The following is a 20,314-nucleotide window of genomic DNA, read 5'->3' on the forward strand; positions in this document are numbered from 1 at the left end:
CTCGCTCAGACTCTAGTAAGGGTGGGGAATCTATTGGGCCTTGGAGGAGACGATCTCTATTGCAAAGGTAATGAATGTTAGCAAGAAGGAATTGATTGATAGCTTGGGTGGAGATCCCCGGGGAGAGGACCATCCGATGACGGAGGTTTTTGGTGAAGGAAAATTGAGCACGTACTCTCGACATCAGCAATGCTCTGCTGGAGGATCTGCTGGAGGACCTTGGGGTTCTCGAGCTCCTTGGTGACCTTGGCAATGATGGTCTCGGCGAGCTCCTTCTGCTGGCGAGCCTTGACCTGGCCCTCGTAGCGGACCCAGGAGTCGAGGACAGCCTTGGCCTCGGCGGCCAGGGCGGTCTTCTGCTGGTGCTCGTAGGCCTGAGCCTCAAGCTGAGCAGTCTCCTATTAAATGAACATGTCAGCTGCTGTTCTGTAATAATTCTTTTGATGGTGCTCCACGGCTGTGCCAATTATTCCGTCCGACCGAGCTCGTTCCGAAGTAGCCTCCTTTTCCATTGATTACATCATAAAGAGTCGTACCTTGGAAACGGCGAAAAGGGACTTGGTAATGTCAACGACACCGGACATCTGCTGGACGTCCTCGATGCGTCCCTTGACGGCCTGGGTGTGGTCGGCACGGGCGGAGTTGAGGATGCCCTTGATCTTGTCGGCCTGGCCCTGAGCCCACTCGCTGTACATCGGACCTCCGTACTTGATCAGACCGCCCCAGACGGCGAGCAGGCAGAAGGCGACGACGGTCTCCTCGTTGACGACATAGTACTCGTTGCTGATGGCGTAGACGCTGAGGGCGGCGGACGAGGAGAGGATGGCGGTCTTGGAGAGGAGCGAGTTGCCGGGGAGGGCGTCGACGATGGACTGGGCCTTCTTCTTGGGGTCCTCGGCGGGAACGTTGGAGGCGTTACGGGCACCGGCGATCGAGGCCGAGATGGCGGGCAGAGTGCGGCGGGCCAGGGTCGGCCTGAGGAGGTTCGCGCCTGTTCGAGAAGGGAGGGGAGAGCCTGCGCGTTAGCCACCACGTTTACGTTTGTCTGATGTCGTCGAGCAAGCCAATTGACACGCCGAAGCTTCGAGGGATGTGTCTAGACGTACCGACAGCGCTTCGAGCCAAGCGGGACGCCATTGTGTGATGATTGGGGGGGTTGCGGGTATTATGGGTTTGAGGTCATTCGGAGCTGCTCGAGGTGAGGTTAGATTTTGTCTACGGGTACCGCTTACTCCCGAGACGGCTATGATTTCGTCACGTGATGTGGCGGAAGCAGTGGCTGCGGGAATTTGGGGGGAGACTTGGGACAGGACGACCGACCGGCGCTTGGGCTTCCAAGTTCCATTCATCCAAGTGCAAGTGGGACCTCGGCGCATGGAAGTACATTGGTACCTCGATGAAAATTCCCATCTCATCTAGGACCCGCTGTAAATTTGAATTCGGTTTTCACGACTGCGACGACTGATATCAACATCTGAAGCTCAGCTCATCATAAAATTAACGCCAAAAAAAGAAGGGGAAATGCCTGCCAAAGTCTCGACCGACGGCCTGAAGAGGAAAAGAGTTCCCACGAAGGAGAAGTCAAAGAAGCGCGCCAAATCGGAATCCGAGTCCGAATCTGAAGCAGAGAGCGATGAGAGCAACGACCCTCAGGCTGAGATCCTACTGCTCGAGAATGAGATTTTGGAATCCAAGAAGCACTACAACAACATCACAAAACTGATCCAGATCACTAGCACTCGAGAGGATGAGCCCGAGGCCGCGACACTGGCCTGTGTGGCCCTGTGCAGGGTTTTTGTGAGATTGCTCTCGGCGGGAGCATTCGCCTTTAGGCCAGGACAGGCTGAGAAGGAGAAGGTGGTATTGCAATGGTTGAGAGAGCGGTACCTCGAGTACAAGGGCGTGCTCGCTTCGCTTCTAGAGGAGGAAGATCTGGCGTCGACTGCGTTGACGCTGGCTATGAGGTGCCTCAAGGCCGAGGCTCAGCACTTCACCGAGAAGGAGGAGTACACATTCCCTCACGCCTTCATTGAGCAAATTGTGAGGGGGCTGTTGGCTTCAGACAGTGATGATGTTCGTGTCGAGTTTGTCGAGAAATATCTGACAGAATACGACGACATTCGCTTCTTCACACTAAAGGCCGTGAAGTATGATACCGGAGCACGCGAGGCGTTTTGGATTCACAAAACTAACGACTCACAGATCCATCGCCGAGAACCCTGGGTCTTTGCCCAAGGAGGAGGTGTTTGATGACGCTTTCGAGCTACTCTCAAACATTGGGGACGTGCCGAAAGAATTAGGAAACTTCTACGCCGAAAAGCCCAAGAAGAAGTCGCACAACGTCAACTCTGTGCACCAGCACAAGAAGCAGGGCCAAGACGCCTGGCTGGCGGTTCTGAGGCTGGCGACGACGAGGGAGCAGCGGAAGCAGATTCTGGACGTCATGTCCAAGGAGATTGCCCCGTGGTTCATCCGCCCAGAGTTGCTCGCCGATTTCCTGACGGATTCCTACGACGCGGGCGGCTCCATCTCGCTGCTTGCGCTTTCCGGTGTCTTTTACCTCATCCAGGAACGCAACCTCGACTACCCGTCATTCTACACCAAGCTCTACTCGCTCCTGGACCGGGACATCCTTCACTCCAAGTACCGCTCGAAATTCTTCCGGTTGATGGACACCTTCCTCAACTCAACCCATTTGCCTGCAGTGCTGGTGGCGAGTTTCATCAAGAGGCTGGCACGGCTGAGCCTCAACGCTCCCCCGAGCGCTATCGTCTTCATCGTGCCCTGGATGTACAACATTCTCAAGAGGCACCCTCTATGCACGTTCATGCTCCACAGGGAAACGAGAGACCCGGCAATCAAGGCTCTCATGGAGACACAGGGCGTGGAAGACCCGTTCCTGGCAGACGAGGCCGATCCCATGGAAACGCACGCCATTGACAGCTGTCTATGGGAGATTGTGCAGCTGCAGTCGCACTACCACCCCAACGTGGCGACGATTGCCAAGATCATGTCAGAGCAGTTTACCAAGCAGTCCTACAATATTGAGGACTTCCTCGACCACTCATACAGCAGTGTAAGTTGCCTCACAAGAGACCCCGATAGACCATTACAAGAACCTCCGGCTAACAATTGATAAAGTTGCTCGAAGCCGAGATGGGCAAGCAGGTCAGAAAGCCGCCCGTGATCGAGTTCCAGATCCCCAAGAAGGTGTTTCTTCCAAACGAGCCGGAGTCCGGAGTTCAAGATAGTCTCGTGGCGAAGCTGTGGAACTTCCAGTAAGATCCTATAATGAGAAGGATGAGCATGAGGTGGCAGGAGAGATGCCATCAAGGCCAACAGACGGTATTTCCCTTGTACAAAGAAAAGATTGGTATTTCTTGATATCCGGGCGCGGCATGGAGGCATGGATGGTTCTTGAAAAGTTTAGACATCACGGGTAGACATTGTTTGCTATCAAAACAAGGCGCTCATTAGGCTTCAGCATCGTGGAGGTTCTGTGAGCCTCATCACTTTTTCCATTATGTAAACGATTCCGCTTGCGACTAGCGGGTGAGCAGTGGCATATGGAGATTTGGCAATCGTGAGTGGATAGCTGACTCTATCTACTACCAATAATATGCATGAAGGGGCGTATTTCGTGGTTGATATGATCTAATATAGGTGGTCGAACAGTAAGGCAAGTCATCCGAAGTCGAAGTTTTTATACTTGCTTCGGCGACCTTGAAAGCTGATGGGTTGCCTGTCCCTGGTTTAGTATTGACTCTTTCTCTTATCTCAATGTCTACTATTCCAAAGTCAGACATGGAAGGTCGATCAATAATGTGATGGGTAGGTATTACGATCTTAGTTTGCTGAAAGTCATGTCGTGCAGCGGAAATGCGCATTTGAAGATGTCCGCCTTGCTGAGTTTCCGTCCCCTCCAGCACGAATGATCTCTGTGCCGCTTTCCGATGAGGTGGGTGTCCTGGCAGTCGACTTTGCCATTAGAGCACGGCAAGTACATATATCTCGATCCAAATACCTTATTCCCATCTGTCATTGACCTAGCTCCCGCTGCAGCCATTCCTTCATCCATGTGGCCACACCTTGAAAGAGTCATTCAATTTCAGACGAATTTTCAGCTCCCGGGCAAACTCACTCATCCTGTCATGAGGCTTGCCTTGCCTGAGTAAGATTTTTTCCAGCTTTTTGGGTAATACCCACGAAGAGACAAATACATATATCTGGCCCGATACAGCGCGATGATCAGGTACCGTCCTGTAAATGGACCAACCAATGACGAGAGAAAGTCTCGGCGCCCAGATATACAAAGCCAAAAAAGTCGAGAGGTCGTGTGCTCAATTGCCGCAATCGATCGACAGGCTCAGCAATGAGCCGAGCGCTGGTCGAAGCTCTATGAGGTGTTGGACTGTTCGAGGTACCTAAGGTACTTGCCTATCAATCGTTGTGCGACGGCCTGGAGACTCGTGGAGTGTCATGCGTCAGGGAAGGACGTGGGCAGTCGACAGAACACCTGGAGAACAGCGCGCTGAGCATCAAAGTCTCGGTCCACTGTGGGGATGGACGACGACCAGCTGACGGCGAACAGCACTGTCCTCGCTGACTGGATGCCCTGTATTCAAGTGTTGGCTGATAGCTTGGAGGAGTGTGAGGACCTGGAGCTCCGATGCCTGCCCGTACCCCCAGAAAAGAAGAAAAAAGAGGTCGGCCAGACTTTCCAGGCTTTCGGAGGTGGCCGCTGGTTGGCTAAATTTCGGGGGGCAAGCTCTCGGACCCCGTAGCGACCAATGGCAAGTGGCGGAAGCATCAGGGCGGGGTCTCATCCCAGGTGTGCCGTGCGTCTTGCTGTGGCAGCTGTGCGTGTGCTGGACGTAGTGGACGACCGGATCTCTCCTCAAAGCGGCTTAGCATTTGAAGGCCCTCTCTCTCAGTCTCTGTTGCTCCACCTTCCACTGACATCACCGAGAGCAACCAACGGAACGGATGCATCGCTCTATCTCTCAAGTCTGGGCTGTTCCTTAGACTGCTTCTCGCCCTCTCCCCAATTCCAACACCATCGGCAGACTTTTCTTCCTCAGCCTCGGTCGCCTGATATCTGCGCTATATCGCCTTCGTTAACAGCTTTACTGTCAATCGCTGCATAGTTTGAATCTCCCGACTTCACTCTATCATCTCTTATCTTCACTTTCAAACAATACAGTGCATTCGATCCGATATTCGCGCTGCCATTTCTCCAACAGAGCTCCGACCCACGCACCACGCCTACGCCCACTCAAAATAGACAGCAGCTGAAATCTACCCCAGCTCGCCCGCAGTTCGTTTCGTGCTTCACGTGGAAACCGTCCCCAGTCGCCACCAAAACACACCAGGAGTCGTCGACCCACGCCAAAGGTAGTCTGCCGTCTGCAGTCTGCTCGACGCCGACCTGCGGCACCCACCTGGTCCGGTCTCTCTAGTAGTAGTCGGCACAAGCGCTGCAAGAGACGGTGTGACATATCGCCTCCAACATGTCTGGCAATCCCTTCCAGCCCTTGGCGGCTCATCTACAGACGCCGACGTCCCGGAGACAGTCCAATACTCCCGGATCGAGCTCAACAGCACCGCCCCCGCCAGCGACACCCTCGAGCCACGCGAACGGGAATGACCAGAACGGACAGCAGCAGCAGCCCCGTCGGCGAAAGAACCATCGCGGCGGCGCCAAGAAGAAGCGCAATCGGCGCAAGTCATTCGCCGTTCTCGCTGAGGAGTCTCACGACGAAGCTCCGCCCACGGCACCCGAGAGAGACGGTTTTTACCGCCAGCGCACGAATTTAAGCAACACGAGCATTGACAGCCAGGAACTCCTGGATCACAGGTGAGTTCGCGTGGTCCCTAATGTCAGGCGTAACGATGTCTAACTTACACAATGCAGAGATCAACCACAGCCACTCCGACCTCGCAGGCCTTCCATAATGAACAACTCGGCCCCCTTCCCCGCCACGACGACAACACCACAAACCGGCAGCAGACTTCGCAACGCATACGTGGGAGATAGTGGCGACGAGGACGGCTCGTGGGACGAGGGTGCCCCTCTCTTGTCAAGGTCCATTCAGCGCTCTTCCACCGCACCCATGTTCCCCGGCTATGGTTCGAGCGATCCTCGCCAACGAGTGAGCCGACGCGGATCCAGCAGATCCTCGAGGACGAAGCTTGCAACCCCGTTCCAAGACAACAATTATAATGTCAACTACCCACCATCCATGCCTGGGTCGCCCACCTTCCGACCTTCCGACCCCCTGAATCTGAGCTTCGGGGATGTTATGATTCACGAAGACGAGATTGATATTCGTACCTCGCCGCGTGGAAGCCCAAGAAACAGCATCGGGTCACATTCCGACCGGGATGTTCATAATCACTCTTCGCCCGATCTAGCACGGAGGAACACCATTGCCCTGACCGCCCAGGAGGATGTTTGCTTCCCGAGCGGGATTTCGGAAATTGGTGACGAGGAAGGTCACTCTCAAGACCCCGCTGCCAAACAACGCCCGAGGCGTCGTCGACGCCGCTGGCCCGATCTTGGTATTCTGGAAGAATGGAGCCGCTTCGAAAAGGAGGGACGCAGCGACGAGAGACGCGCCAAGCGGATTACCGAGCCTCAGCTCATTAACGGCCGTCTACGACCAATTACCCGGGAGTGGTACCGTGCCGAGGAAGATGCTCCTTATCGTTTTACCTACTTCAACGAGGAATTCCAGAGCACTATCCACAGTCAGACAATCTCGGAACTTGTGCAGCCCGGCGGTAACTTCCAAGAGCTGTTCATCCCAGATCCGCGTATTCTCTCCGACGACGAGAGCACAGATAGTGAAGACGATGGTGGTCTGCCACCCCTGTCTACGCATCACTCCCACACTGGCCAAAACGGGGAGTCTAGAGCTCCCACACGGCAGCCATCACTCGCGAATACTCAATCCGAACAAGAGAGAAGAGAGGGCATCAAGTCTCCTGACAAAACTTCGGGTGGTAGCTCCCGCGCCGGATCCGTTCATCGTACCCCTACCGGTATTAGATCGCCGGTCGTCGGCAACCAGACAACCCAGACGCCAGAGCTGCTCGTCAACGCACCGAGGTACGGCGAACGACCTGTGTGGTGGCTCGATGTCCTTTCTCCAACGGAAGCGGAGATGAAGGTGTTGTCCAAGGCCTTTGGTATCCATCCGCTTACAGCTGAGGATATCATGGTTCAGGAGGCGCGAGAAAAGGTTGAACTATTCCGCCACTACTACTTTGTCAACTACCGATCCTTTGACCAGGATCAGAACAGTGAGGACTATTTGGAACCCGTCAACATGTATGTCATCGTCTTCCGCGAGGGTGTCATCAGCTTCCATTTCTCCATGACACCGCATCCCGCCAACGTCCGCCGACGTATCCGTCAGCTGAAGGACTACCTTATCGTCAACTCTGATTGGATTTCCTACGCAATCATTGACGACATTACCGATGTGTTTGTGCCATTGATCCAAAATATTGAGGATGAAGTCGACGACATTGATGATGAAATCCTGAGGCTGCATTCTTCTACTGGCAACTCCAAGAGCGACGTTTTTGACGAGAAGGCCAGCAATACAGGAACAACTGTGGGATCTGAAGGCGATATGCTTCGCCGGGTGGGCGACTGCCGTAAACGAGTGATGAGCTTGTACCGTCTGCTCGGCAACAAGGCAGATGTCATCAAGGGATTTGCGAAGCGCTGCAACGAACGCTGGGATGTCGCACCCAAGTCTGATATTGGACTGTACCTGGGCGATATTCAGGATCATATTGTGACCATGACGTCTAACCTCAGTCACTATGAAAAGTAAGTCATTCAGCCTTGAAGACTGATCTAACCCAAGCTAACCGAGCGTTTCTCTCCAGAATCCTTGCGCGATCTCACGGCAACTACTTGGCTCAAATAAACATTCGTATGAACGAGAGACAGGAGCAAACGGCTGACGTTCTCGGCAAGCTGACCGTGCTGGGTACTATTGTTCTGCCCATGAACATTATCACTGGTCTGTGGGGCATGAACGTGTGGGTTCCCGGCCAGGAGTACGAAGGGGACCTGAAATGGTTCTGGGCGATTACCGCAGGACTTTTGGCATTCGGCATGGGCTGTTACCTGATTGCCAAGCGGGTTTACAACATTGTCTAAGGGGAAGAGAGAAAAAAGCGAAATGAGGGAACTTCTCCTTTCAGGGGTATGTTGGGCAGTTCTCACTGGCGTTTGATGGGGTTCTTCATTTTTTGTTGAACTGAAAAAGCATACGTTCCAAACTTGTTTGTTGGTTTAGATTGATCGGTGCATTCACGGATGGTAAACGGGACAATGTGTAATGTACACCGGTCGTTTTGATAATGTCAAATCCTGTTGTTATTTCAGAGGTTTATCACCTAGTGACGGGGAAATGGGGTGACTTGATTGATATGGATGGAAACTTGTATGCTTGAGATTACAGCCAGCTGATGCCAAGCACGTAAGGCTGACTGGCATCTCTGGTTTAGGAGGCTTGGTTTGGGTCTAATGCGCGTGCAGACACAAGACGAACTCACAGAGTATCTTTCCCGTGCGCAATAGCAGTGATAAAAGCTGATGTTGACAAAACTTAAGTAGGCTTGACGGCAATATGGGCGAAAAAGGGGTATATGTGCGAGAGGACTTACTGTTGTGGCCAAACTTTTTTTTTTCTTTTTTCTTGGCCTGTGGTTAAGACTTAAAACTGGGAGCAGCTATCAATTTCCTTTCCTGCCATTCTGGTTACGCCGGCTATGGCCAATGTCGCCAATTGTACCTGCCAATGGTAACAGGCTGCCGAGACATGTATGCAAGATGCCCTTGATATTGTTACCAGAACATTCTTTCATTAGTCTGAGGAGCTTGCATCTTGTCCCAGCTGGGTTAGAGGAATATAGCCAACACTTTGTTAGTGTTTGCATTTCTCGGCGCAGCCTGCATGAGCATTGCATCAGGGCGCAGGGCATGAGTTGGAAGGATGGGAATTTGGTCTGAGGACAGTAGCCCATTTCCCAGAGTGTTTGGAATTTTATGAGGAGGTAAAACGCCCATGATGTCAGGTTCGTCAGCAGATACCTACCTACTTGACCTATTAGGTGGACGTAGCCTGATGGTGAAGTGGAAGAAGTGTGTGGCCGGGGTTGGGAGGATGACGGAACTGACGGGGGCAAGGCCAATCACCGTTATGCACGATGCAGAGCATGCCCGAAGAAAGGAAAAGGGAAAGAAGGAGCTGCAGCGAATGATGGGAGCACAATTGTGCTCTTTCTCTCTGTTCGAGCTGTTGGGTTTCGCATGGGCCTGCCTCTTTGGGGTTGATATTTAAACACGAGGAAGTTGTGATTCATGATGTTTGCTTCTTCACTTCTTATCATCCTTCATTTTGTACTGATTCGTTTCGATAGATCAACGCCCTTGTCGATAACGACGACGACGACAATAATACCAACGACAACGCCGACCATAGACTACACGCCTGACCGTATACGTGGACTCTGTGCCCTAGGACAGGGAATCGTGGATGACCGCTGGATACCCAAACTTGGATGCCATCAGGACAAGACCAAACGTGGATAATCCTCATTGTGGACTCCTTCTATCGTGGAATACCTTTATCGTGGACTTATTCTATCGTGGACCCCTCCTCCTGGGCTCATCAAATTTTTCGACTTGTCGACTTTCTCATCTATCCCTTGACCGGGCAAGTTGCCGTGGAATTTGTCGTGGCTCTATTACCTTCCCTGGGTTCTGGTTGGCGTTTGCTGCCGATGTGGACGGATCATCATCCAAGTATATAATATCTCCCGCTGTACTGTGGATGTTAGCAGTCCATGAGAAGACGTTTACAAACGTCTCGGACTCTTACCTTAGCGTGGATTGCTTTTGGCATAACTTTTGGTACACAAGCATGATGGAAAACTCGATACGTCCAACAGCAGAACTTCCACGCCTTTCGCGAGACACGTTACACGCCAAGGAAATCCCGGAATACCATGCTCCTAACTACCGTGCAGGTCGTCTCCTGACCAACGCACCTCATCTGGCCTCCGAGGACTTCGGTACCAGGCTGCTATTACAACGGAACTTTCAGTCAACAAAACGTTCTGACAACCCAGGATTCCGAACAGAACGCTCGGTCGACTCTGGCAATGATACGACAAGATTTCTGCCCCTTACCACAGTTTTCGACTTGGAAGCTTCTGTTAAGTTTGCTCATTACGAGCTGCAATTTTCCCAAGGGGGCTTTTACCCCATGGCCATGGATCAGCATGACTTTCCTCAAGATATCAAGACGTGCAGACAGCCTGGAATTACGCGCCATTCTCTAGCCGTCCAGGGTCGAAGTTCTGAAATTGTTTCCGGAAAGACCGGTCGGAAGATCGTCTCCATCTCTTTCGTTGGATTTCCCAGAGAGAATTCAGCCGGCGGAGACCTGGTCACTCACCGGGGACAGGGTACCTCTTCATCGATACCCATTGGAAAGCGAAGGCTTCATATTGCCAGACCTGACAAAGTCTATCGGGACATAAGCCCCATCTCCTCTCAAGTTGCAGACAAGACTGACTTCCAAGGAAGGGCTCTGAGCACGTTAGTGACGGGATATCGATGGCTCCAAGCGAAGTCTCTTGAAATCTGCAGAAACCTAATCTCATATCTGCAATGGCTGTTCGAGTCTGATGCTCGGCCTTTCACCTGGCCTTGCCACTGGAAACTTGGCTCAAATACGGAAAACAGGTCTTGCCCATCGCCTTCACAACAAGAAACAGAGACAGGCCCGACCTACAATACATGCCAGCATAGCCGCGAAACCAGTGAAGAAAAGCCCTCAGAACACCGGAGCAGGAATACAGGCTCGCCACGTCGCAAAAGAGGCGCATGTCAACATGAAACCAATGGCCAGGATCGGAGTGACGACGACGAATTGCCGGATGAGTCCAGAAGGAAGAGATCACGACTCCAAGGTCCAGCCACTGACAAGAATGACATTGATCTCAGCTTAGCCTGTCCGTTCTACAAGGCAGACAAACGCACCCACAATCGGTGCTCTTTATTACAGCTGAATAGGATTAGAGATGTGAAGCAGCATCTGTATCGGAAGCATATGCAGCCTCACTACTGCTCAAGGTGCGGTCGACAGTTCGAGACGCAAACTGAGGAAAGGTGTCACACAAGGCAACAGGACTGCAACAAGCGAGCCAACCAGCCGCCCGACGGAATCACCCACGACCAGCAGAAGGAGCTCAAGGAGAGGGTAGACCGCAAGCTCGCCGTGAAGGAGCAGTGGTTCGCCGTCTGGGCCATTGTTTTCCCCGATATGCCGCCACCAGAGTCACCCTATGTCTACAGCCCTACCCGTGAGGTAGCAACGAATATGCGAAACTACTGGCAAGAAAGCGCGGCGGAGATGCTGGTCGCCCACGCTGACCGCATGCCGGGTATTGACAGGGAACGGGTCATTGGCGGTTTGAATACGTTTATGGAAACCTTCTTCAATCGATTCATCGAGGAGCACACCTCGGTTGCCGAGGGAGAACAAGTTTCGGATTCATCCTCAGATGGTAGTCCAGGTAGGTCGATTCCAAAGAGATCAAGGCCTTACTAGACAGGAAACTGACGCAGTTCTACAGGGACAGCATTTTTCTCAGAGAGGACGCCGGCTATATCATCACCAAGCAGTAGCCAAAGGACTTTAATCGAATCCTTCCGCGACTTGCTTTCTGTCATGAGTGGTGCCGCCAGCGACAATGTCATGATAGACGACGGTTCGCTTATCGCCAACTATGCAATGACCATGGGAGAAACGGACGGGCACTGGGAATTTCCGTCGAGTGATGATGCTTATGGTTGGGGTCAGCTCCCCACGGCTGGTCCGTTCTTCCAAGATGATCCTCTTACTTGAGAAACAGCTCTAGGTGTGTTTGTCGAAGGTGGCTCGGAAACCCTAGAAATGCCAGAACTGACTGCTGTCCCCAATAGACAGTATCTCCAACTTCGACAGTAATTCCATGGCAAAGCCAGGTGGATGCGTAGCAGAGAGCCCAAGAGTCAGATGGGGTCAGTCGTGGAGTACAGGACATGATGACTTTGACCAAGAAGCGTCGCTATGGATTTTCCTACTATTCTCGGAATTTTGATAGCTATTTTCCTACTGTTTCTAGAATGTGGTGGCTCTTGTCTGTAACATAGAAATCCCTCGGAAGAAGTGGAATGGAAATGAGTTTCGGAAAGGATTTGGACAATACATCCATCATACATGCGTGTAAGGTAGTCCAGCAATAGAGTGATGGCTCCATGTCACAAGAATGGAATGATTATATCATATGGCACACTACGCTTTCAGGTTGTGCTAACCCACATGAACGGATGATGCTTTGCACTTTGGCGCAAGTTCAGTTGCCGGTATGATGTGGGAGAGTGTGAATTTTTTTGCAGGGTCGATTAAGAAAAGGTCTCCAAGATGTCGAGCTATCTCTACCATTACAATGCGCGTGTCCTTATCTTGGCTTGACCGCGAGACACAATCTCTAAAAACTGCAATAGGCACAGCGACTTACGTTCGGCAATTATCATAGAGAGGAAGCATCCAAAGTTGCTTGACCGATCTACAACTCATGACATCTTTGAAGACGAGACCCCTGGACACAAGACAGACGGACAGGCTCCAGAGATTCCACAGGCAGCAGTTGCACGTATATCAGCAAGCCAGCTACGTACGCGGTAATCGGGAACCGGCGGCTGCTCATCTGAACTGACATACCTGCCAACTAGAGATGCCTCGGCTCCTCCCATAGTAGACCTCATCATGAGACGTTTGCGAAAAAAGAGGTCGCGCAATCTTCGAGACTCTCGGCAGTGAACCCGGCCGGAGCAACAGACAGGAAATTAACTTCCATCAACCTTTTCCGCAGCACTCTGATCCGACGAGGGGCAGAAAACTTTTTAACACTTACACGACTTCAGAGTTAGAATTGGAAGTCATTTAGTCAGGTCCCCGTCACCTCCCTTTTCCCCCGCTCCCTCTCCGAGAAATGGTTCGAGGCAAAATCACTATCAGACCAAAACTCAATTCACTCGACTATAGAGTTTTGGGCCCGAAAAAGTAAGGCGGCTTGCGGAAAAGAGGGAAAGGGGCCAAAAACCCTGAGATTGTGTCATTACAACCCAAAGAAGGACGAACCCCGGAAGGACCGATATCGTCTGAAGACTTCTCAAACAGCAGAAGATGGAGAAAAAGGGCTGATGTACACGACAATGGTATCGTGTAAAGTCAAAGAGCGAGAAAAGAGAAGAGACCGACCGCGACAGCCTCGCGATCCGAGAGCCAACGGTCTTGCCAGGATGACGGTCCCATGTTTTTGGAGCGACGCCTCGACTGACAGAGCCCCGAGTTTCAGGAAGAAGTCATGGAAGAAAAAGAGAAAAGAAATTGGAAAAAGTATGAAAAAAAGATGGGATCGAAAAAAAAGACCCATCGGGCTGAAGCAGCCCGCACATCTGGGAAACGTCGGACGCCAAGGTTTTGGTTTCTGCTCTGTTCGTGGGGACCCCCGGTCTCTCTGCCCAGGCACTCTGTACCCCTCCACCCCACTCGGGGGACGCAACCACTTCCAGTCTCTGCTGGGGGCTCAACTACCGCCCTCCACTGCCCTGCGCCATCGAGGCATTGGATGATCGAGATCAGTCCCCTTGTGCGTACCATTCTGAGAGGGCGCCGCGGGCATCGACAAGCAAGTTAGTTCGGGAAGTCTGGAAACTCAATTACTTGACAATCGTCGAGGTTACATTGGCGCGGTGATGGCCATCAATGGAGGGTATCGAGATAAGTTGATAACCGGGCACGCTGAAAAGTATTCCTAGGCAAGGCGAAAGGTTGGAGATTGGGCGAAACGCCAAGGACAGGGCGACGACGGAGTCGAATCATGAAGGTGGGAGGAGATGGAGAGAGGACGAAACCCACCTAGCAGCGAGAGCTTGAGGAGGGATTTCCCGACCAACAATCGGGGCTTTCAAAATCCACGATAGGCGTGGTGTGCGAAACAGGCCGAAGAGGGTGCGTGGCCAAGGATATGGTGTGCCACGGAAGTAAACCCGACCCGACTTTGTCTGGATAGCGTGCAGTAAAGACCAAACTTGCGCCTCCAAGAACGAGGGGATCTTGATAGAACCTGGCCGAGCCTGCATGCTGCGGCCAGTTAATTGGTCTCGCGCATATGGTGGGAGGGGGCTGTTGCTTGAGCCCGCCCGGCTGCAGCATAGACGCAGTTGCTGGCATGTCTTGTAACTAGATTGCGCGAGCTTGAAGAGGGTTACAAACTCTCACCGTACCAGCCGTCGGAAGCCCCGGCCGTCTTAGCTCGGCGCGATGCCATTGGCCTTCGACTTCTGCTCTATTTTCTGCTTTTCCTCAGCTTTGGTGTGGGATGTTGGTGTAAGCATGGTATTGAACGTAGATTCCGGTTTTCGATACCGCAACACCACTGAGCATCCGTAAAGATGCAAGGTGACTAGGGTGAGATGAGTAGGGTGATGAAGCTCTCGTTTGACATAGGTATCTCTTCCACGCATTTTGATATCAGAGAATGCTTCGAGGCAAAACTAGCAAGCGTCGATGACTGGCTGGCAAGCGTTGTTCTATTTTAATTTCAGGTTTGACGGGGAAACCTGGGTGCTCTGCGGCGAAAATGGAAGGCTGCTGGCCGATCAGTAGAAACATGGAGAGAATTACCCAGAAGCTCGGGCCTCAAGACCCTTCCTTCCTTCGATGTACCTGTCATTCGTCTGGTGGTGTGTATATGTGTGTGTGTGTGTGTGTGTGTGTGTGTGTGTGTGTGTGTGTGTGTGTGTGTGTATACTGTAGAAGGCGAAAGTGACTTATCGACCCCGGCTGGTCACCGTATTGCCAATCCAGCAAGTATGGAGATATCAAACACGATACCTACTGAGAGACAGTGGCAACCCCGCGCCGGCTTGAAGGGATACAGAGCTGGTACAACATCGGAAGGACCCTGCGATGATGCAGGCTTTGTCCAGACTTTCCGCACGACACTGCGTTCCTTCACCGGCTCCTGCAAAGACAGGCGCAAAATTTTTGATACGGGAAGGCGGGAGATATCAGAGAAAGTTGGACATGTATAGAAAAATCTCGAAGCAATGGAAACGTTCCTAGAGACTTCACGGGTACGATTGGGGTCCCTTGGCCGTTGATTGTGAGACTCGATGCAAGCGAATTAAATCCGAGTTACAGGCTGGTATATGGTGTAGAACTGGGCACGAATTGTAGAAGAGTGAGCGGATACACCTTCACGGCCCTGTGGAGGCAACTTGGCCCGTACTCCGTACACACGTCCACGTATCTGATGTGCGCGTACCGTAAGCCATCGATCCGCGTCATGTGTGCAACTGTGATTGAGGCGCAGCTCGACTATGCAATATGGAACCCGCGGGAGTTGACGAGCAGAGCTGAAGACTAACGCTTTATGCGGCGGTCTGGCAGCCAAGTTGATATTCCGGACTCTCGGTTGGAAGTGGACCTTGCAGGTTCGCAGTACTGCGACGGGTCAGCCTTCGTATGGCCGGCCGTTGAACACGAAGTCCACCGGCTTGCAGGGGTGGTCAACATCTCACCCCAAGCTCGGGCTGGGCAAAAGTTGACAACGTGGAGCACTGAGAGGGAGAGGCGGTGGGACGGGCATGATCCTCGCTGCCATTTGGCGTCTAGTCCAAGTGATTGAGTATCTCGGCCTTAGGGGTCCATTGTCGAGATGCTGTTCGGTCCTAATGGCATCTGAGGATCGAGGATCAGATGAAAGATGCTGGCTGACTGTGTTTGAGGCGCTGTGCCAGAATTTCCATGAGTCGCAACGCAGCCCCGCTCCCGCGAGACAGACAAACCACATAAGGTACTGACCGAGTGATTTGTCGTTCGGGATCGGAAAGGACAATCATGATTGACTGCCTGCTTGAATGATGCAGAGGCAGTCAAGTTTCAGACTGAACCACTGTTGTGCTTCCCCGACGCACGTCTTCCATGCGGCCGCATCTCGCTCAGCAACAACGCTGGCCAGTGGGAAGAATGGCCGTGTATAGTGTACAGCGAAGGTGGGAGTTTGTAGTAGCATCGATTTAACAAAGCGGCGGAATGGGAATGATGAAAGCCCGTCGTGCGCCGTCTGGTAGCGACCTCGCCGATTTGCATGTACGAAGTCCCAAACAGTCGCGTACAGTAGGTACAGATACCGTGTACCATGATAGGTAGTGTAGGTAGGTAGTCGATTGTGTGCGGTTGTCCTCAATATTGACTGGAAGTAATGGCTGGCCGGGCGTCGATCCTGGTTCGGCGCAGTGGCAGTGGTGGCTGATCGGGTCTTGTCGTCCGTCTACAAGCCTGCAGGACTAAGGCTAAGGTTTTCTTGGATGGAACCTCATAACTGTGCTGGGGTTGGACGGGTTGGACGGGTGGGATGGTTGATGAGGGGCGAAACGCGTAATGGCGCGGGCTTGAGGAATTCCCCTCCACCTGAGCACCCCTCTTATTGCCAATGGTTGAGAGTCCGTTGATTGACCGGTGCTTGTCTTGCGTCTGATTCTGAGAGGTACACGCACGCGGTTTGGAGTCTCAGGGCAACACACGTCAAGCTCGAGTTCCAGGCCAGGAACGTGCTTGGGGAGGTTGTGACAGGTTATGGGAGGTGGGCGTGAGACGGCTAAGGTGGAAAAGGCGGGTGGGTGCACTGTGGAGGTCGAGCAGACGCGGGCAATAACAATTGGAATTTTGAGATGGAATGCAAGGCCAGGCCTTTGATTTCCTCTGCGTCAATTTGCGGCCAGCTGCAGTGCAGCTTGTGCCAAGTAGGCTGCTGGGTTTCTAGAAAGACCGGCACGGTGGGGGAGGGAGCTTTTCGAATGTTGTTGACGACGTTGGCGCACTGCATCCGAGCAGTACTCGATACCGGCCATCTTGCTACTGCAGTAGGTATCTTCTTCTGACTCTATAGATCCTGGCCCCTTGTCAACTGGAAGGCTGGACAGAAAGGTTTGATCTTGCTGCCCGCGCGGTCACCTGTCATTCGATGGAAAGCCCGGCATTTGAGAACAGGGTGCGGCCGAGGCAGGCAGGGCTGTATGGAGCAGTGCATCTGTTCGAAGTACAGCTTCTTTCCCATGCTAAGAGCCTGGAGAGGACATTTGAGGAGAGACCCGAGGGAGTCGTACGTTGTGTGGTTGTGTTAGTTGCTAGGCCGCATCGTTTGATAGGCATTCCCTGTATGCATACGTACGGTAGGTACTAAAGGTACATGGATACCTTTGATAGGTTTTCTTATGAGGCCACGCCATAAATGGACCTTGGGAAAGAAAGGTCCCCGAAGTCAAAATTTCCTCACTCTTTCCTTCCCTTGTCGTGAAGTAAGTGCGGGACCCATCGGCGCCGACCTTCTCTAAAGCTTCGTACGACTATGAAGTACCTTACCTAGTAACCTAATGGCAGCAAGGTACGGGTTTCAGTGAGGGAAGGACCATAAGGTACGATAGGTACCACCGGAGCTTCTTATTATTCTTGCCATAGCATGTCATGACAGGCCAGACCAGGACAGGCCACACCTTTACGCTTTAGTCGTCGAGATCATCATTGACTTGTCACTACACACCACCTTGTTCAGCTGGCCTTCCCTCCAGTCACACACACGCGCACTCACACACTCTGTCGCCGGCTCTTCCTTCGTTGGCCCAACTGAGTTGGAGGCTCGTATAGATACCCAAGGCCTCCCGCCACGCTTTTGCGTTGGGATTCTAAGCCATCCTTATGTTTTTGGCCTTGTTACACCTCCAAAAGGTCTCGCCCGATTCACTCACATCCACACTTGACGACGTATTAATCCACCTCGTTGCCTCAACACCTGCAGGGTTACAGTGAATCACCTTTCACACTCGCTGCCTATACCACGCACACTGGCATCTCGCCATATTTTATCATTTGCCACCTCGACCTTCTTTCGCTGACCAGTCATTGTCATTGACCCGACCTGGCTTTGGACGCTATCGACGCCCTTCCAATCTCCGGAGCACCATCTATAATAAGGCAATTTGATAAAACCTCACTGTTCGGAGCGATCCGACAAGCGACCCGTCCACGTCCGGGATAATCAAAGTAGCAAGGGGCCATTGAAAGAAAAACCAGGTACGCACAGAGGTGGAAATTTCTTTTGGGTCCCCACGGGTCGTCCATCATCTGCAAGCAGCGGTCGGCTGCGGCGCCAGGACGTGCCACGATGCATGGCGCTGCGACGTGGGATGAAGAAGACACTGGACCCATCGCCCACATGGATGCAAAATAGATTGGCTGACATTGGGACAGCGAGCAGAAACGCAGACCCGAGAACGTAAAACGTCCGACACGGAGCGAAGACCAAAATTCGTGCTCTGCGACCGGACAAATTGGTCCTGGAAGCACAGGAGCTGAGAAGCACCCCCCAATCGACAATTTCTCGATCCAATTCCATTCCATTCCAGGACGCATTAGGCCAAGGGCCGAAAGGGAAGGGCCGAGAAAGACAAGAAGGAAAAAAAAAAGCAAATTAAAGGAAAGGGGAAAAGGACACCGCTGCGTTCCGCCATACCGTACCTCGAGCTACCACGCGAAGGCGCTTTGAAACACGTGAGGATTACCGCCGCTTGACGTCAGCCATAGCCAGATAGTCTCCAGACAGACAAACCGACGACGACAGGGGCGAAATTGGCCATTCGGAAACGACAGCATTTCGCATTGCTCTGCACCGCCATTGGCATTGCCCATCCAGTTCCACCACGCACATCAAGCGAACGATCGACGGCCTCCACGTCCTAGCCCTTCCGGGCCCACCACCAACCGCCTGCAAACGCGCCAACTACGTCGCATTCGATCATCGATCAACAGGCAATATCAAACATAATACCCAGTTTACTCGTTTTTTGTTACGAAACGCTCGAAGAAGGCTGCAGAACGTCAGATTCAGAAGCAACGGCTTGATTGCCCTCAAAGGACCCTCCCGTCCAAAGTAAAGCCAGGAAACAGGATACTTTCTTTACCGGTACGTACCTTTGTCAGGAAAAGCCTTCTCACCTAAGGCTCAGGTCGATGGGAACCCTGCCAGCTTGCCCGCACCCTGCTGCAACTGCCGGTGACACTCAAAAAGAAGGAAAGAGCGACAGAACTAACACAAAAAGCCAAGAACCACAGCCGGCCAAGCAAAACCAGAAAAATCCTTACATCCTTATATCGGAACACACGTCAATTCTTCAACCTGGGCAGAAAGAAATTGGCAGCAAACAGCAGGAGAAGAACCAGCCGGCGGAAAAAGAAACCCAACGGCAACATCACATCACCAAGACACTCATCAACAAGTAGGAGGCGCTTGCCGTCTGGGCAGACCCAGTTTACAGCACCAGGACAGCACTTGCTGGCCCCGGCGTCCCTGAGCGTCCCAGCCCCCCAGTCACCACTTTTTCCCCTACGTCGCCGGACCTGACTCCAGCGTCCGACCACCCCATCGAAAAAAGACGTGACGCTTAACCCATTGCGGCCACCCTCCTTCCCTGTAACGCCTCCAATTCAAATCGCCCTAGCGCTTTTCCAGCAAACATCCTGGCGTCGCTCGCCCGAAGTTGTCTTCCCAAAATCCCATCAGAATCCATCCGAGAGTTGAGACTTGGGAGAGCGCGAGAGTCAGATTCAGACTCCCTCCCGTTTTTTTCTCTCTTGCTTCTGTTGCAGCAAGATACACCAAGCTTGCAGCAATACCTCGCTGCATAAGGTACTCCGTACCAAGGATCGAAACATCGGCCCAAAAAAAAAAGGCAAGGTACGTACCGAATTGTCCGTGAGCACCCTCCATCGCAACAACACCTGCACCTGCACCTGCAACTGTTCCCGTTCCCGTACCCTCAGCTGGGGTTTGTCGTTGTCATTGGTGTTTCTGTCGCCATCTCATTGGATCGCTGTTGTCGTCGGGTTGCCTGGCCGTTCCTTCCAGCTCGGCACCACAACCACACCGCAGCCCACCTGGGCAGCTTCATCGGCTGGGAGTTGTTGCCGTTGCCGTTCGTACCAAGTCAAGTGCCTTCCAGGTTGTCGACTCAACCTCACCCCCAGCCACATTCGAGACACCCAGTTCCCTGCTTTCCTGCCCCCTTGCGACAGTATCTGAGAAAGAAAGAAAAAACATCTCCCAAGCACACAAGCACCTCAACTTGCTCTCGAACTGCTTGTTCTCCGTCCCCGAAGATTTGCTTCTCATACAA

The 20,314-nt window shown here is 52.6% G+C and overlaps 8 protein-coding genes across 8 annotated transcripts; 4 read left to right on the top strand and 4 right to left on the bottom strand.

The window, feature by feature from the left end:
• Positions 1–30: 30 nt before the first annotated feature.
• CTAM01_10555 (ATP synthase subunit 4) lies at positions 31–1,137 on the bottom strand (the record flags this gene model as incomplete). The annotated part of the gene is made up of 4 exons (XM_060526570.1): positions 31–56; positions 176–398; positions 537–991; positions 1,107–1,137. 4 exons carry the CDS (start codon positions 1,135–1,137, stop codon positions 31–33), a joined length of 735 nt encoding a protein of 244 aa, XP_060378818.1.
• Positions 1,138–1,521: 384 nt separating this feature from the next.
• CTAM01_10556 (CBF/Mak21 family protein) lies at positions 1,522–3,282 on the top strand (the record flags this gene model as incomplete). The annotated part of the gene is made up of 3 exons (XM_060526571.1): positions 1,522–2,147; positions 2,203–3,076; positions 3,142–3,282. 3 exons carry the CDS (start codon positions 1,522–1,524, stop codon positions 3,280–3,282), a joined length of 1,641 nt encoding a protein of 546 aa, XP_060378819.1.
• Positions 3,283–5,510: 2,228 nt separating this feature from the next.
• Positions 5,511–8,179, top strand: CTAM01_10557 (CorA-like Mg2+ transporter; the record flags this gene model as incomplete). Its single annotated transcript, XM_060526572.1, has 3 exons — positions 5,511–5,857; positions 5,915–7,843; positions 7,903–8,179. The coding sequence occupies 3 exons, from the start codon at positions 5,511–5,513 to the stop codon at positions 8,177–8,179; spliced, it is 2,553 nt and encodes an 850-aa protein (XP_060378820.1).
• Positions 8,180–9,947: 1,768 nt separating this feature from the next.
• CTAM01_10558 (uncharacterized protein) lies at positions 9,948–11,939 on the top strand (the record flags this gene model as incomplete). Its single annotated transcript, XM_060526573.1, has 4 exons — positions 9,948–10,098; positions 10,168–10,627; positions 11,165–11,607; positions 11,668–11,939. 4 exons carry the CDS (start codon positions 9,948–9,950, stop codon positions 11,937–11,939), a joined length of 1,326 nt encoding a protein of 441 aa, XP_060378821.1.
• Positions 11,940–13,248: 1,309 nt separating this feature from the next.
• Positions 13,249–13,512, bottom strand: CTAM01_10559 (uncharacterized protein; the record flags this gene model as incomplete). Its single annotated transcript, XM_060526574.1, has 1 exon — positions 13,249–13,512. The coding sequence occupies one exon, from the start codon at positions 13,510–13,512 to the stop codon at positions 13,249–13,251; it is 264 nt and encodes an 87-aa protein (XP_060378822.1).
• An 814-nt stretch (positions 13,513–14,326) lies between these two features.
• Positions 14,327–15,175, top strand: CTAM01_10560 (uncharacterized protein; the record flags this gene model as incomplete). The annotated part of the gene is made up of 2 exons (XM_060526575.1): positions 14,327–14,477; positions 14,898–15,175. Coding segments are annotated over 2 exons (429 nt in total), but the record flags the coding sequence as incomplete, so codon positions are not given.
• A 485-nt stretch (positions 15,176–15,660) lies between these two features.
• Positions 15,661–15,936, bottom strand: CTAM01_10561 (uncharacterized protein; the record flags this gene model as incomplete). The annotated part of the gene is made up of 1 exon (XM_060526576.1): positions 15,661–15,936. One exon carries the CDS (start codon positions 15,934–15,936, stop codon positions 15,661–15,663), a length of 276 nt encoding a protein of 91 aa, XP_060378824.1.
• A 2,111-nt stretch (positions 15,937–18,047) lies between these two features.
• Positions 18,048–18,653, bottom strand: CTAM01_10562 (uncharacterized protein; the record flags this gene model as incomplete). The annotated part of the gene is made up of 1 exon (XM_060526577.1): positions 18,048–18,653. A coding segment is annotated over one exon (606 nt), but the record flags the coding sequence as incomplete, so codon positions are not given.
• Between the last annotated feature and the right edge of the window lie 1,661 nt (positions 18,654–20,314).

The sequence above is a fragment of the Colletotrichum tamarilloi genome (genome assembly GCF_030869305.1).
Source record: "Colletotrichum tamarilloi strain Tom-12 chromosome Unknown Scaffold_49.1, whole genome shotgun sequence".
NCBI classification, from domain to species: domain Eukaryota; kingdom Fungi; phylum Ascomycota; class Sordariomycetes; order Glomerellales; family Glomerellaceae; genus Colletotrichum; species Colletotrichum tamarilloi.